Source organism: Pyrgilauda ruficollis, unplaced genomic scaffold (genome assembly GCF_017590135.1).
Source record: "Pyrgilauda ruficollis isolate IOZ18807 unplaced genomic scaffold, ASM1759013v1 scaffold48, whole genome shotgun sequence".
Classification (NCBI taxonomy): domain Eukaryota; kingdom Metazoa; phylum Chordata; class Aves; order Passeriformes; family Passeridae; genus Pyrgilauda; species Pyrgilauda ruficollis.
Window position 1 is genome coordinate 2107194 of NW_024526377.1, and position 17632 is coordinate 2124825.

General features: G+C 49.0%; 1 protein-coding gene across 1 annotated transcript; it reads right to left on the reverse strand.

The window, feature by feature from the left end:
• Positions 1-156: 156 nt before the first annotated feature.
• CTPS1 (CTP synthase 1) lies at positions 157-16278 on the reverse strand. Its single transcript, XM_041479313.1, has 19 exons — positions 16163-16278; positions 15720-15896; positions 15272-15442; positions 14496-14596; positions 13183-13299; positions 12311-12394; positions 11986-12066; positions 10178-10329; positions 8607-8739; positions 7073-7161; positions 6157-6251; positions 5559-5621; positions 4742-4785; positions 3922-4018; positions 3637-3692; positions 3457-3553; positions 3054-3198; positions 1992-2082; positions 157-680 (listed from the first exon to the last, which is right to left on the reverse strand). The coding sequence occupies exons 1-18, from the start codon at positions 16263-16265 to the stop codon at positions 1998-2000; spliced, it is 1890 nt and encodes a 629-aa protein (XP_041335247.1). The 5' UTR covers positions 16266-16278; the 3' UTR covers positions 157-680; positions 1992-1997.
• Positions 16279-17632: the final 1354 nt, after the last annotated feature.

Below are 17632 nucleotides of genomic sequence, written 5' to 3' on the forward strand. Positions count from 1 at the left end.
CATGTTCCAGAGTAACACTATTCCAGGAAGATCTTCCTGGTTACAAATTCATAGTGACAGTGAATGAATGCACCAAGAGCACCAGTGCCAAAGGTTTGCAAATGCTACTGAAAAAAAAAAAGACCAAAAATCATCCCCTTCCCCCTTTTTCTGAAAAAAAAAAAAAAAAAAAAAAAACCCAAACCAAACAGGCTGCATGAAGCTGCCTAGAGCCCTCTCTGCAGCGCAGCCCAGCTCAGACACTAAGCCAGCCCCCAAAATCTTGTGCCATCCATAATTTCACCAATAAGTAAAGACTGAGGAGGGAGCAGAGAGCCTGGAGAAAGCAACTCCACTGTCAGTGTCCAAGGCACCCTGATGCCAAGCACTGCCTGCACATGTGCCATGGGGTTCCCCTCAACACAGCAAATCCCAACCCCAGCTTGCTTTGACCTCCAAGCTGGTGCAACTGAAAGAACTGAAGTGTGGAGGGGCCTCTGTGAACTCTCCTCCACAAATAACCAAGATCTATAGAGAAAATAAAGGAAGGACAGAAGAGCTGAGGAAATAAGGGACAGGATCTCAGAATAAAAATTATAAACCCATAAATTAGGAAAGCCCAAAGCTGAGGGTGTTGAAGCTACTGCTGTAAGAACACCTGGAAAACCTAATGGAGACTCCTCTCTGCAGCAAGGACACACCTGGAGAGAGAGAAAAGGAGCGGGAATTACCAACAGGGAAGAGCCACAGGCTGGAACTGCTCAGCACTGAGGCAGAGTCTGACACGTGGGCCCTGGCCAGAGCCCTGTGCCCAGCTCAGGGGTGTCTCAGCTCCACAGGGGCACTGTGGCACCTCCAAAGGCACTGAGGTGCCCCCCTGGACAGGGGCTCCTTCCACACAGAGCCACGACTGAGCCCCTGCCCTGCCCACAGCCAGCACCAAAGCAGCATTTTCACTGTGCTGCAGCCTTAACTAAGAGAGCTGGGCTGACACAAGTCCCAGGACACTGCCACCCTCCCCACAGCTTCCTCATGTGGGGACAGCCTCCAAGCCACCAGACCTGCCACATTAGGGAACACAGGGAATGCTGTCAGTGAGACCAAGGTTCAGAGTATCTTCAGGATCAAAATTTACAGGGAGAATTATTCAGCTGTTGGTGTTGTGGAACAGCCCAACACCCAGCAATCACATCTGGTCCCAATCCTGTCCCAGGGATGTGGAGCACTCCTGTGACAGACTGGGGCTGGCCCTGCTTCACCCCTGCAGGTCACTCTGGAAGGGGGAGGAGGGAGGGGCTGCACCTCTTCAGGGCCCTGGCTCTCAGCAGTGGAGCCCTGCTGCCACCCCACAGGGGTGTGCAGATGCTGCTCAGCTCCTGCAAAACCCCCTCACAAGCCAGCCAGAGCAGGGGCAGGTCTCACATCCAAATCACCCACTGCACAGAGGGAGGATGCAAATGTAAAGTCTGCCTGTTTTGTTGGTGCGGTCTGAGTGCCAGGTTTTAGTGTCTTCTCCTTCCCAGGACTGGGTACAGCCAGTTTTCACATCCCTGTAACACCTGCAGCCCTTAGAGAGCAGAGCTTGAGCTCTAGGCCTGACAGGATCTGCTGTCCCATGAAATGGACACAATGGATAATTCCAAGATGTTCTTTTACTGTGGTGAGGGACTGCAAAATACTGAATTTCCTAAACCCAGGAACCCCTTGTGCAGCTCTGCCCCCATTTCCAGGACTGTGTGCTCCACTGGTGCTTTTATCAAAATCTAACCCCAAATTCCTGTGTGTGTATTTGTATTTTATTGTGTGTCACTCTAAGGGACACCCCATCCCCAGCTGTTACACAGACAGAGGCAGCACCCAGCCCTCAGCACAGCTGGAACACAAGTGTGAGCAGCAGCACACATCATGGTGCCCCAGCTTTCTACCAAATAACGTGGCAGTCAGTTGCCACAAGCAAAGACTGGCCAAGAAATGTTTTCCAAAAGGAAGAGGCTGAGATCATGAAACATTACCAGGAATCAGTCGTGGTTTGCTGAAGGGAACTTCAGCTCTGTTATCTCTAGGTCAGGAGAGCTGCTGCCACTCCGGTCACTGTAGGTGTCCCTGCAGGAGTCAAAGATTTGGGGTTAGGGAGCACAAGTGCTTTAAGGACAGATAATGTGGGACGCTGCAGCACAGGGAAAACTTCAGCTCCTCTGCTGCAAGGAGCCATTTCAAACTGAAATGTGCAAAAGCAGAGTTAAAATATCCCTCCCCCCTTGGAGGCACTGAAGTGAGAGTGCCTCACACATGAAACTCCTCTGGACCACACCTGGCCACTGTGATGTTGACACCAACAGGAATCCCGTGGTGCAGCTGCACTGCAGCTCAGCCCACAAAGCCAACACTCCTTTTGGCAGTGCCTTTGCCTGGGCTTGATACAGGCACTGCTAATTCTCCTCTGCATTTGGTGTGGTTTTTGTTTAGTGCCTGTCAGCACTCAGCAACCCCTCAGTGTGAGGAGAACAGGTCAGTACCAAATGGTTGTTATTTGTTGCACAGTCCTGAGTGCCAAAGGGAATTGCAGACACTGGGAACAGCAGCACCAAGTAACTGCACCATTAAATCCACCCAGAACACCACTTGCTTTGCAAACTGAAACAAAGAAAGCTGAAGTCAGCAGAAAAAAAAAATTATGAGGCTGCAACCACCAGGGCCTGTTCTTTAAACCAGCAACAGGAACAAGTTTCTCATGGACCAGCCTGTAGGTGGGACTTGTCTCAGGAATGTAGGGAAAAGCCCATGAGGTCTGCAGTCACGAAAAAGAGCAGACCCAACCCCCAAAGAGCCTGACTGACAACACAGGGCTGCAGATCTCCTCTCCCTGCAGCCAGGGCCTCTCTGCAGGACTGCTCTGTGGCCCCACAATCAGCCTCAACACACCAGACAGGAGCTTCCAAAAGAAGAGTGGAAAGGAGGGGGGTGCAATACCAAGTTATGCCCAGGAGCTCTGTGCCAAGAGGATGCTCTGGGTTATCCTGCAGGAAGCAGCACTGTCCTGTGACAGCTCTGACTGGGGTGTGTCAGAAACCCACCTGGGGGAGAGCCTGCAGCCCTTCTGCAGGTAGTGGGTGAGTCTCCCTGCAGATGCCAGGAGGAGCCCGAAGTATGGGGGTGATGGCTTGATGGGCCTGGAGAGGAACTCGGGGTGATACTGAACACCAACGAAGAAAGGATGCTCTGAGAACAAACAAAACACTCATGTCAAGTCTCTCAAGCTTGTGGCTGAGCTGCAGGTGAAATCCTGATTATGTTGAAGCCCTGATGATGGGGATGTCCATAAATGAAGAGGGACATGGGATTTTATTTTTACCATCGCTTGAAGGATGGAATTGAGACAGTCTGAATGGGTCCCACATGAAAACTTGCTCCATTCCCTCCAAACACTTTCCCTTGTCCATCCCACACCCACAATGTCCTTTTTGCTTAAGGACTCACCTTCCAGCTCAACCACTTCCATCCGCTCTCCCTCCTCATCCTGCCCCACAAACTTCAGACCTTGCTCTTCAAAACACTTTTTCAGTTCTGGATTGACCTAGAAAATCAGAAGCAAGACAGCCATGATCTCTTGTGTCTGACTTACACAGGAAAGCTCAATACCTACATGAGCATTTTTACCTCAAATCTGTGTCTGTGTCTCTCTTCCAAGAAATCATGATCTCCATACAGCTTCCCTGCAGCAGAAGTAAGATGTTCCTTAGAGCAGTGATCACAGCTTTTAACACATTCACTTGATCAGCATCCTTCAGAATTTGCCACTTCTGGAGGGGATCAAATTCCCTGATCCTCATTCCCCACCAGAAGAGTGGGATCTGCCATTCAGAGATGCTTCAACATCCCCAGGCCTCACTGCCCCAAGCCATTCCCAGGAAACATTTCCAGAAGAGGCAAGAAGGGCCTTACTCATGACTGAATTCTTGGTTTGGAAGAGTGTCCTCCTCTTGCCAAGCCTCATTGTCCCACCCATTTGCCCAGGATTATGTTCTGGCATGTCTATGACCTGTGGAAAGAATTCAGAGGGAGGTGAGAATCAGGGAGGAATAACAATAACAGGCAGACTCTGACACATAAAAGGAAAAAATTCCCACCAACATTCATGCAAAAAACCAAGGCAACCAGCCCAAGGAACACTGTCTTGACAAGGCAGACCAACAGAACTAGGTTAGCTGGCTGAGGTGTTCAGCCCATATGGGAGGCTAGTGGATATTCAGGGAACTTTCACAGAGGAAATGGCCTCAGTCAGAGTTTACACAGATTGCACACACCAATACTGTGCTGTTCACTGAACTGCATGTTAAACCAATTTATGAAAACAAAACCTCCAAATCAGAATTGCTCACTCTTTGATAAATAACATCATAAGCTGTTTTTTCATAAGTTCCTCACCTTGAGTAGCATTTTAAATTCTAGCAGAAGTCAATCATTATGGTGGACTCTGGACCAGAAACCCAGAGCCTTCCACAAATGCTCCAGGAATTCAGGTCTGTCTGGAGCTATCATACAACAGTTCAAGTTGGAAGGGACCTTAAAGCTCATCCCGTGCCACCCCTGCCATGGCAGGGACACCTCCCACTGTCCCAGGCTGCTCCAAGCCCCAGTGTCCAACCTGGCCTTGGACACTCTGAGGGATCCAGGGCCAGCCACAGCTTCTCCTGGCAATCATGCCCAGTGATGTGCAAGAAAGTCTAGTAAGGATATCACAAGTAAATCACCATAAACTCACCACTGGATGAGAAGTTTTGGGGTCAAACTCTGTTGAGTTCGCATCTGCAACGCAAGGTTCAGCAGTCAGGAACACAGAGTGGCTCACACCATGGCATCACCTCCAGGACCTGCCAGGGACAGCTGCTCCTCATCCCCAGCTGTGCTGAGCCCCCCCTCAGGCACACAACACCCCAGGCAGCAGGAACAGGGCTGGCAGCACTGCTCAATATCAGTTTAAGGCTGCAGTCAGGGGATAACCCACCCTCACTCAGGAAAAACACAGCTTCAAATACAGAAATAAAGACAGGGAGGGGGAAAGGAGCAGAATGGTCTGAGGAACTCCTTTTTCCTCGCCTCATTACTGGAGAGAATCAAAATCAGGCTGAGAACTCAATTTAGCACTCTCTGAAGGGAGCTCTGTTAACAGGGACCTGCTCAATCCAAGCAGAGGGGCTCAGAAGGTAACTCCACTCACTGAAGGAGCTGCAACTGCTGGCTGGCTGAATTGCTTTGTGGGCTCCATTCCCACTGGCTGCAGAGGGAATTTGGCACATGTAGGCTGCCAAGGTGTTTCATTCAGGAGCTAAGAACCTCATGTTGAGCAATAGAAAGCTTTCTGTCATTATCAGCATGACTTAATCCATTGATTTTTATTTAAATAGGGTAGGGAAATTGCTCTTTTTACTTTGAATTAGCAAAAGAGATTGGGATTTTTACAGGTCTAGGTAAAAAATTAAACCTATGAAAAGCTTAAAATCACAGGTATCTAAAAAAATCAGTTATTACTCAAGCAACCCAGGAAATGACCAAAGGCAGGAAGAGTTTTGTGCCATTACCTTGCCAACCAAGGACACTGCGAGCAAACTCCACCACTGCCAACTGCATTCCCAGACAGACTCCTGTGGAAGGACAGGCAGGACAGGGATCAGGCCAGGACAAGGACCTCTGAGCCCATGCTGCAAAGCACACACACCCTCACAGAGCATCCCGAGTCAGAGGAAAACCTGGATGAGGCAGATCTTTGACTGGGATTTAGGGGTCTGTAGTCCTGGCAGGCTGTACTTCCCTCCCTTTCCCATCCCCTCTGCTCATACAGCAGTTGAGCCTCTCACCACAGACACTTCACTGAAATGCAGTCATGTATTTTCTGGTGCCAAGATCACCACAGCCTGATCTGAAACATCCCCAGACTGCTATCCCCTCAGTACAGACTCCTTGTCAGCACACCCCAGCCAACTCTGACCACTTCAGAGCTAACCAGGGTGAGGCTGCACTGCCAGCTCAGCTGAGCACAGATCACTGCCTTCCCAGACAACTGCTGCAAATCTGCTCATCCCAGGCACCACTGGAGATCAGGGGAGCTCCTGCTGCAGACCAGTAAGGCTGTCCTTCAGCTTCCTTTATTTCCTCTTATGTTTGAAACATGATTCTCACCTAAAAAGGGTTTTTTCTGTTTTCTTGCCCAGGAAATAGCTTGAATTTTGCCTTCTGTCCCTCGAACACCAAATCCACCAGGAACCAGAACTCCACTGCATGAGGATGAAAAGATTCCATTCAGCATGGCTGCCCCAAACCACACACCCACAGATCACCTGCCTCCCATAAAATCTTGGCCTTGCAAGACCTCTCCCTTGAAAAGGGCTCTGAAGTAGCCACGTGGCAAGGCCTGGCTGCAGCAGTTTCCACATGACTTCACATGAGCTGTCACATAAAGAGGGGGAAACATTTCATAAATGCCAATTTTACCTTCCCAAAGAGAGACCCCAAGTATCTCACAGGTTACCATGCTGAAATGGTTCACGCTGTGGGACTCACACACCCTGCACCAAACATGTTTGCAAACACATCACCCAGCCAGGCCATGCTGAGGAAGCCCCTGGCTACAGCGTGAGGTTGTCCTAACACCAAACTCTGCAGGAGGCTCTTTCTTCTGCTCTCACTCAAATCCTGCTGCCCTGAGAGGTAACAGGCCCCACTTGTTCTTGGTTTTGTGCTAATTCTTGGCACTCCTCTGCATACTAATGCTCTTCCCCCTCTCACACTTTATTTCTGAAGAACTTGGTAGCCCATTTACACATTCCATTCTCACTCTGGCTCTAACAGCCTTCACCAGTACCTCTCCTCTCTCCTGATTTCCTCTGTTTCCACCTGATCATGCAGGTGTGCATATCCTCCTCACCATGATGATTTCCCCCACTGCTGCCTTTCATCACCTCTCTCACTTACCTAACAATTCTCCACTTAACACCTTATCCTAAACGCCCCTGAGAGGTGTCTGGGGCCTTGTCAGAGTGTGCTGAAAACAGGTTTATCAGACATTCTCCAAGGACAGGGCCACAGCAGAACTTACTCAGCACCACAGAGCTTCTGCCACGCCTCGTGGTACCTGACAGGCTCCTCCTGCAGAGTGTCTGGCTCCAAGTCAGCAGAGTCAATGTACTGGGAAGAAATCCAAAAAGAGGATGATGAGATATTGCCACCAGAGTGTGCAGGACCTCCTGAATTCTCAATAAATTAAGACAGCATCATTCCTCCTGGACAGCTCTGGCTTTGTTTCCTAATGGATATTTTATTTTTTTCTGGGCTGATTTCCCATCTGTTAGCCAACAGAACTCCTTTCCTCACCCCCCTGCTCTTGGTGCACAAACAGAACCCATGATTTCTGTGTCCTCCCCTCTCTGCAGCCCTGCTGTGACTTACACCACGTCCCTGAGCCCCAGCCTGTCATGTTCAATGTGAGGTGTTAATGCAGCACAGCAAGGTGGGAACTGTGCAGACACAAACCACCACACAGAGAGGAAAACCCAATTCCTCTCTCATCAAATAAACATCTCCTTCAAGAGGCACTGCAGAAGAAATAGGCTATGGTGAAACACAGGCTGCTGTAATTAAAGGGTGTTATGGCAATGGAAAAAAACCCTGCAATTTTTCCATTTTCTCATCTCCAGCATTCCAGTACCTCTGAACTTCTGGACATTCTGGCAGGCTGGTAACCCTTTAAAAGAACCATTTTGTCCTTCTTTTTTTGTTTGTTTTTCAGAAGTTGCAAAACTACCAATCAGTTCTTTATCTAACTACAGCTACTCAGTTCTTCAGCACAAGATCTCCCTGCACAAGGCTCAGAGCTCACTTCACTTCTGAGCCACTCACACACAGCTGTGCCAGGAAATACCCACAGATGCATGTGCAGGGTTTGCACTTTACCAGTCTTGTTTTGCTTATTTTCACCTCTACTGATTTTGTAAGTTGAAAGGAAACCCTGACCTAGATCAGTACTGTTAAAAAGCAATCACCTATTTCCATGACTCAGTGACATCATGGAACTGCTGGGCATTTAGAAATCTACTGAAATGAAAATAAAATTTCTAGCAACAGGTACGTGTTTCACCTCTTCAGAGCATCCAGCTATGACCAAGGCCCCTGGAAAGCACCTGTGCATCCAAACCAGCATGACAACCTTAATAAAACCTGAGGCAGGAGCATCATAAAACCTGAGTATCACAAGGTTAACAGCAACAAAAAAGATAAAACTACAAAAAAGAATCACTTGCAACAAGTGTCAGAGAAATGAAAGCAGAGCGTGCCCCCCTCCAACCCATCCACCACTGTCACAGCTCAGCACACAGCACTGAGGAGCTTCCATCCACTCCAGCTCACAGGAGGAGAGGCTGGTTTGCTCTGAAGCTGGTCTAGGCCTGACAACAGCTGTTTTAATGCTGTTATAATCCAAACAGCTGTTTTGATGCAAGGATAATTTGGATGTTCATGGGCTCAATCACTTCTCCCTTTCTGTCTATGGGTTTGTGAAAATCTGAATTAGGATGTAAGTGTAGGTGGAAGCAGGATGGGTGCAGTTTTTTCCCCACACACAGACCCACCCCTACCTTAATGTCAAGTTTGTGGTTGATGGCCAGGGCAGAGTGCTCCAGGGCTTTGATGACAGATGCATAGGAGTCAGAAAATTTGGTGTATTTGCCCACCAGTGCAATGGAACATGTTTCAAGCAGACGGTCGTACCTACAGAACACCAAACACACAGGTTATTCCAGCAGTAACAGGAGAGGGATGGCATCACTTCCATTCTGTTCAGCTTTCCAAGGAACAAACAAGCTGTGCTCTCCTGGATGTGTCCAAGAGAGCTGACGTCTTTGCAAGAGTGACCTTTTACAGTAATTATGATTTAGAAACATCAAAGCGAGATCAAAACCAGAACAATGACTGAGGAAAACAGTTGCAAAGCCACACATAAATTAACTCATCTCTCCTGATGAGGAAAAGCCATTCTGAGCAGATCCAAACTGCCTTTTCAGGGAGCTGTACTAGATTCAAAGGCTGCAGTGAACTCCTAGGAGAGGATCAAAGCACAGCTTGGTGGATGTTTGTACTGCACAGCATCTTCCCACGCTGCTGCTGAGCTCCTATCAGCATTTCTGCACTCCTAAGGCTGTGCTGTCTCCACTTTCAGTCCCCAGCACCTGGCAGCACAGGATTCACACAGCATTCCTGGCTACAGCCAAGAGTTTGTTTAAAGGTTCTCTCAAAATTGCTAAATACCTTCAGCCCAGCTGGTGACCAAGGGCTTTTCCCCATCAAAAGGAAATGTTATTGACAGGGCTGGCTTTTGTCAGGCACAGAAATCAAGGAAAGCATCTAGATCTTGAAAATTAATTTCTTACAAGAACAAACATATTTAAGGCTTCAGCTGACATTCAAGCCCTTTCTGAAAAGACTCTATTCACTATTTCCCTGTGAGCATTGAGTCTACTCCTCACAAGAAAAAAGCCCAAGGAGTCTCAGAACAGGTACCAAAGACTTGTCTCACTTGCCTCAGAGCACTCTCAAAGATATTCTTTGACACTCCTGACATCTCCATATAGCTACAAAAGAATTTCAACACTTTGCAATGTTACTGAGAGGTTTTTTCATACAAAGGGAGGGCAGAGCTGTCCAGCTTTTAATAACTTCAAGCTGGGTTTGACTCAGACAGTATACTTCCAACATAAGATAAGGATCTCACTAAGTTTATCTCACAGGATTTTATGGAGAAAGGCTGAGGGAATTGGGGTGGTTCAGCCTGTAGAAGAAAAAGCTCCAGGCAGACTTTATGGCAGCCTTCCAGAAAGAGGATTTATGAGAAATATGGGGAGACAAGACTTTTTAGTAGGGTCTGTTGTGCCTGGACAAGTGGTGATGGTTTTGATCTAAAAGAGGGGAGATTTAGGCTAGATCTAAGGATGAAACTTTGTACAATGAGAGTGGTGAGGCACTGGCACAGGCTGTCTACAGCAGCTGTGGATTCCCCACCCTGGAAACATTCAAAGTTTGGGTGGGGCTCTGAGCAAAAGGCAAAAAACAATGTGAGCATGTAAGAACACACATCACCTCAAACAACCAACAGCCAAGAACAGAAACTAATCCTGAAGTGTGCTGCAGTGTGCCCAGCAGTGCAGCTCACCTGTCAGCCATCTCCTTCCACTTCATGAGCATCCTCCTGGGCTGCCTCTCGATGGGAAGGTCCAGCCTGTGCCTGAAGTAGTCCACAACCCCCTGCTCCTCCAACAGCAGAGGAACCCGGTAGATGGAGGAGACATCATGAACACAAATGACCTGTTCACAAAATAAGGATATCATTAAAACAGCCATCCAGTGCCTGTACAATCATTTTTACTCAGATATCCAGAGTGTTCCTGTCTCTAGCAGAAAACCAAATGACCACCTAAACTTCCAGGCAATAACATTTTGAATATTTTTGAACACATCAATAGTTTAATGCTGGTTTCCTTATGCTTGAAAAAGCCATTCTTCAGCACTTCCAAGGCATTACTGCTCCCTGGAGCCCCTTGGGAAGGGCTAGAACACAGTAACCCAGCAGCAGGACAGTCAGCTGCCCAGCACTTTATGTGAGCAGCACTCAGCAAAGTTCAAAGAACACTCCAGAGACTCCTGTGATACAGAATCCCAAGTGAAGCTACAGTCAAACTGCCACAGGCACAGCTTCCCCTTCCCACCACTGTCCTTCCTAACCAGGGCTCCCAGTCCAATTGAAACCCAGGGAAATCTGTGACCCCAATACAGCAATACACTTTACAGGGTGCCCCTCATCAAATTTAGGATTACACAATCATGAGCAAAGAATTCTTAGATCGATGAGGAAAATCTAAATCAACAGTTTAGTTCACTGAAATGGGAAAAGATGGCTCAGGACAACTGTTACCTGTCTACTAATAATGAACCTGTACTTTAAGGATCCAAGACACACTGGCAAAACTGTTTTAAATCCTCATTTCCACTGACTCAAATGAAAGCAGAGTTCAGTTCTGCACCAGTCAAACCTCCTTGGCTGCACATTTTCCTCTTTTACCCCCAGTGCTGCTCACTTCTCAATCCAAATGCAACAGCAGACAGAGCAACAACTACATTAAACTTCCTGGAAAGGGACAAGAGCCAACTTATTTTGAATTCCTGGCCAACAAGAGGTAGATATTTTACTGATGACACATCAACATTATTGCCAGCAGTGCAATGCTTGAAAATGCAGGACTCAAGTTTGGTCTTGCTATAGAGCAGATTAATAAAAATTACTTGACAGAACCTGGGATTGTGAAGTTATACTCAGTCTTTCACAAAAAGACAACATTTTTCAAGCTGCAGCTGGATTGGAAAGTGGTAAACTCAGCCTACACACTTTTGACTATTTTCCAAGGTCCACCTTAGAATGTGTTACAAGTCTCAGTATAGAAAAAATCATGCAAACATAGAATTTGTGCATATCACAACCTTGAAGTGAAGCACTGCTTCTCCCAAACACCACACACTTCAACCTCTCTGTGAAATTTCTCCTCAAGAATTCTTGGGCAGAAGAATAATATTGTGAAAAGAGCAGAAGCACAGTCATACATCCTTTACAACTATTTTCAGGTAATCTTTTCACCTCTAAACACTGGAAAATCTCATTCTTCTATGTTCACAGAAGGAATGTGGAACTATAATTAAGTTCAAAGCAGTGATTCAGAAATCACCTTGGATACCACAGAATTCTCTAAGCTTACACCAATCACCTTACAAGAAAACCTGGGTGCTGGCACAAAAAGAATTGGTTTAGCAACAGGTCCATGTGTCAGGAAGGGAGGTAAGACAAAGCAGCAAATGAATTATGCAGCTAGCAAAACAGAGCTAGAACTGCTGCACTAGACAAAATTCCCTCCAGCATCTGACAAGCAGCTCCAGTATTCACTGCAAGGAAGCACAGACAGCAATCCTCACCTGTTCTGGTTCAACATGACAGAACATGGAAATCTTTTCTTTTACTGAGGTATCCAGTGGAGTGGAGCACCTGCAAACAATCTAACAGAGCAGCAACATCAGGGTTGTGATGCAAACAGAAACACTCAGGCATTCATAAAACAAACCTCTGAAAAGAGCTGTCTTTGTGCAGCCTCTGTGATTTGAGAAAAAAACCCACAACTCCATTTCTTTTCCTTATTTATTACCACTATACAAGAGCTCTCAAATAAAGCATTACTTAGACAAGACTGCTGCTGCAACATGCCAGATTTTTACACGTAAAGCTGTGCTACACAAAGCTTACCAGATCTGGAGAGAGCCCAAGGCCCCTGAGCTCACGAACACTGTTCTGGGTGGGTTTGGTCTTCTGCTCCCCTGTCGAGCTTGGCTGGTCAGAGAAGAGCAGTGGGTGCATCAGATTGTGATAAGCAGCAATGATTCAGCAGGTTAATCAGGACTCTCAGACATCTGATAAAAACTCTGACTCAATTCTTGGACAATTCACATGAACCTCATGTAGCCCATTTTAACCCCCAGGACTGAGAGCAACAGCAGGAACCCAAGTTCCAATCTGTCCACTGGAGTGCAGGAAGGAGAGGGACACAGAGCCTAAGGTTTATCCACTGCTCTCTCCTAACACCTAATGTTCTGTATTTCTGATTTTTCTCTATAAATCACCTGGCCTGGACAGAAGGGGAAAGGGGGAGAAGAGAACAAAGACTGATCTGCATTCCATAATTATCAATTTGCTCTGCCAAATCCAGTTCTGTCTGACACAAGGAATGCTCATGCTGCATTTCTGCAACTCCCAAGCCTTTATTACACATTTACACCCATTGAAAAGTTCCTGTTTCATTCCTGTACAACTTTTTAAATACATAAGCATATAATCTCTGCATTTCTGCCAGAAGTTTACATATACACAGGAATACAAAAGCACCAGCACTTAGAGATACAGCATTTCAGAAACAGCTATTTAGGAAATTTAGGAAGGCACTGAGGAAGTCTCTGCCCACCAGTAAGTTTTGGGACCTTACCTGGGGAACCAGACTGACATGAATGTTACAGAAATTCTCTCTTTTGGCTTTGAACTGGAACTGGCGCTTTCAGAAACAGCTATTTAGGAAATCTTGCACTGAGGAAGCCTCTGCCCACCAATAAGTTTTGGGACCTTACCTGGGGAACCAGACTGACATGAATGTTACAGAAATTCTCTCTTTTGGCTTTGAACTGGAACTGGCGGAAGGCTTCGATGAAAGGCATGCTCTCGATGTCACCCACGGTGCCCCCGAGCTGGCAACACACAGACACTGGGAGTTACAGTTACTGCCAAAACCTGGTGAAGGTGTACACTAAAGACATGAAAACACACATAACAATCTACTCCAGGTCCTGCTCTACCTTCATCACTTCCCCACCAATCAAAAAGCCACAAGAAAAACAGCTTCCCCTATGGGCAGCACCTCTCCAGAGACATCAGCTTGACCCCTATTTTCTCTTCAGAGAAAAGACTTCGATGTGAAAATTATGATTTATGAACATTAGGTGGCACTGAAAAGCAAAATTTCTGTTAAGTTTTAGGAGCTATATAGAGTGGACACATGCAGGAACAGATGCAAGACTCTAGCTGGAGCCTCCCAGGCCCTGCCAGACAGTGCCTCCTCGGTACTCGAGATCTGGGCTCGTGATCCTGGCACACAAACTGGCACCCAAGCTGCAGGCAGAGCCCAAGCCACCCTGACCTGGGCTCTGTGACAAGCTGCCTCTCCTGTGTTAGCACATCCCAGCAGCCAGCTCAGCAGTGTCAGAGCCCTCACCCTGCTCTGTCTCCTTGTGGCAGCAGAATGTTCCATAAACACCCTGAGAACTGCCTCCGCTGCCTTGTGCCATTCCCTGCTGCATGTCTGTGCTTGAACTGGTCACTTGGAGGAGGAAAGACAACTGTACCTAGAGGGGAATTTACCTCCCCTCCCTCCATCCACCAAGGGAGAAGAGGGCACAGCACAATTAACTCAGACCGGCATATTGAGTTACAAGAGCTAAAAAAATTCATTCTGTAGGTTAATTTGTAGAATATCCTGAGCTGGAAGGGACCCGCTGAGTGCAGCCCCTGGCTCTACACAAACCCCCCAACAACCCCACCCTGGGCATCCCTGGAGCTCTGGCAGCCTCGGGGCCGTGCCCATTCCCTGGGGAGCCTGGGCAGTGCCAGCACCCTCTGGGGGAAGAACCTTGCCCTGATCTCCAGCCCGGATCTCCCCTGACACAGGTCCAGCTGCTCCCTGGGGTCCTGTGGGGCTGTCCCTCATGAGGCAGCTGCAGGCTGCAATCGAAAAGATTAGAGTAAGTGAAGTTAACGCGGGGAATTTTTAGCCCGTTCAATAACATGCAAAGTTGAACATTTCTGTAAAGAAAAATGCAAAATATGCATATAGATCAGTTTACTGCATACAGGAAACAAAACTACCTACTTTTTAAAAGTTACACACCTCAATCACACAAACTTGGGGCTCGATGCCATCTTCATCCACAGGAATCCGTGCCTGCCTCATTACCCATTCCTGTATGGCATCTGTGATGTGGGGAACAACTGGAAAAGAAACCCAAGCAAGGGTTAAAGCCCCCACACATTTCTCCCTCTTAACTCATTAGAGAGCAAATTACTGACAATCGCTAACCAGTGCTTCTCATAGGGCTTGAGCAGGATATTTTGTCTTTAAAGAACTATGCATTTTGAAGTGATTATTCTTGGCTGTTATTTTCAAGGGCCTTGGCAGGAAATTGAACCCTGCCTTAATTTAAACACATGTAAGCAACATTTCCTTTAAGCTGAAAGATTCAAGCACAAACTGTTCTTTGCTCTAAATAGAGAAAGTTACTCTGTTTTTAACTGTCTGTAAAAGCCCTAATGTCAACCAGCTGTGGAGAGTAGTTAAAAAGGGAAGGGACTAACCTGATACTCACAAATCCTTTGGGTTTTCTAATGACATGAGTTAAAAGCATTTACCATTTTAACCAGCTAACAAACAATCCCAAAGTGTATTGGTCTGAAGTCTGTTCACATTTATCACTGGGTACATTAGACAGCTGGACCCAAGTCCAGCACAGTCCAAACACAAGCAGGATGGTGCAGAGGTTCAAGCAAAGACGAAAGCCAAAAGCATCCAGCCAGGACTGAAATACAGAATTCACTTCTAGCAGCCTAGGCCACGACAATCTTTCAGTGAAGAAATTCCCAATATCCAGGAAAGAAGTTTTGCATCACCTTGGACAGTTTTGCCAAGATAATCTCCCTTCCTCTCCTTGTTAATGACATACTGGTAGATCTTCCCCGTGGTCAGGTTGTTGTCTTTGGTGAGTCGGATATCGAGGAAGCGCTCGTAGTTCCCGAGGTCCAGGTCCACCTCCCCTCCATCATCCAGCACAAACACCTCCCCTGCAGGCACAAAACGGGCACGGGTGCTCGTGTCGGGCACGCGAAAGAATCCAGCGTAAGGAAAACTCCTTCCCCGATTGCCACAGCAAGCCGAGGAGTGGCGAACAGAACTAAAAGCCTTTATCACCGAGAGGAGCAGCGCACTGGGACCGAACCCCTCCAGGCAGAGCACATCTGTGCTGCGGGCTCAGCAGCGGGCACAGAGCCCCGTACAAAGGAGACGATTCACGGCAAGCCAAGGCAGCCCCGACACCGAGCCCGCCCCCGCCGCGCTCACCGTGCTCGTACGGGGAGAAGGTGCCGGCGTCGATGTTGATGTAGGGGTCGATCTTGATGGAGGTGACATGCAGCCCGCAGGACTTGAGGATGGTGCCGATGCTGCTGGCGATGATGCCCTTGCCGATACCCGAGATCACGCCGCCCGTGACCAGGATGTACTTCATCTGCCCCGCGCCTGGACGCCACAGACACCGGCACCGCCTCAGCGCGGGCTCCGCGAGGGGAACGCGCCGCGGGCGCCGACATTCCCGAGAGCGCCCCGCAGGCCGTTCCCCGCCCGCCGCTGAGGGCCGGCGCCTGCCCGCTCCTCCCGCCACAGATTCCCGCCACCGCCGCGCGCCGCCCCTGTGGCCCCCGCCGCCAGGCCCGCGCGGTCCCGCTCTGCCGCCCGCCCGCTCTCCCCCCCAGCGCTGCCCGGATGGTCCCGCCCGCCGCTCTCACCTGGGGCCGCCGGGCGCGCGGACAGCGCGCGCGCGGGGGCAGCGGGCGGGAGGTCCGGAGCGCGCGCGGCGCCGCTCCCGGCCGGCTCGGCTGGGAACCGCATGAGGCCCAGCTGCGCTCTGCGCCTGCGCGGGGCGGGGCGGGAAGAGGGCGGGCCCAGAGCATGAGGGTGGGGGCGTGGCCGGAGCCGGGATAGCCCCGCCCTCAGCCCCGCCCCGGCCCCCTCATCGCCTCATGGAGGCGGGAGCGGTCGTGGGGTCGCGGTATGAGCTGGGCAGGAAAAGACATTTACGGTCATCCAGTCCAACCTATGAGCTAACACCTCCTCATCGTGTCCCCAGGTGCCACATCCACTCCTTTCTTGAAGACTTTCAGGCATGGGGCCTCCAAAGCTGCCCTGAGCAGTCTAGGCCAGGACAATCTTTGAGTCAAGAAATTCCCAAAATCCACCCTGAGCCTGCCCTGGCCCAGCCTGAGCCGTTCCCTCTCCTCCTGTCCCTGTTCCCTGGAGCACAGCCCGACCCCCCCGGCTGTCCCCTCCTGTCAGGAGCTGTGCAGAGCCACAAGGTCCCCCCTGATCCCCCTTTTCTCCAGGCTGAACCCCTTCCCAGCTCCCTCAGCTGCGCCTGAGGTGGATTCTGTCACTGTTGGTCTCATTTTCCGCTGTCTGTTGTCCTGCCAGCACATTTCCCCATGGACATGCCCCCTGGGTGTTGATAGCTCTGTGGACAGGGATGTCTCTTTGCCTTCCCGTGGGCTGGGCTGTCCCCTCGCTCCTGGCGCAGGGTGGCCCTGCACAGGGGTGCACAGAAGTGCAGTGGGCCTGCTGCCCTCTTGGAGGAAGCATTTGCTTTCAGAATTACCTGGCCAGGCTGATTTGCTCCTCCAAGAAGGACTCTTCCTGTTTTCTGCTGTCCTACGAGTGGCTCCTAAGTGGGAAATTTAAAAAAAAAAAAAAAAAAAAAAAAAAAAAAAAAAATCCAGCACGTTTTCTGCAGAATGGTGGCCATGGGTCTGGTGGCAGCGAGATGGGTGACAGCAGGCAAGGGCTGTGTGTGCTCAGGCTGTTGCTGTCACTGCCTGGTGGCACACGGAGCCTGAGCTCTCCCAGGACTGCCTTTAGACATCCCAGCATTTCCCATTTCATGAGTGAGGCACAAGACACTACGCTTCAGCTACCAGACAAGTGTCTTGTAGCTGAAGGGAAGTCCATTCTTGTGGAGATGTGTGTAACCTCGATGTGAGCATTAACTTCAGCACACACAAATCCTTTTCTCAGTGCCTCATTAAAGGCCCCAGGGGTTGGACATCCCGTGGTGCTCAGGAGAGAGCTGCACTCAGTGGGAGCTATTGTGAACATTAAATGGTGTGGAATAACAGTGACCCAGAAAAGTCAGATCACAAATATCTCAAGTTATGCAAAATTACATCAGCTTTTCGCAGAAGTGGGTGAAGGTGTATGTGGGTATG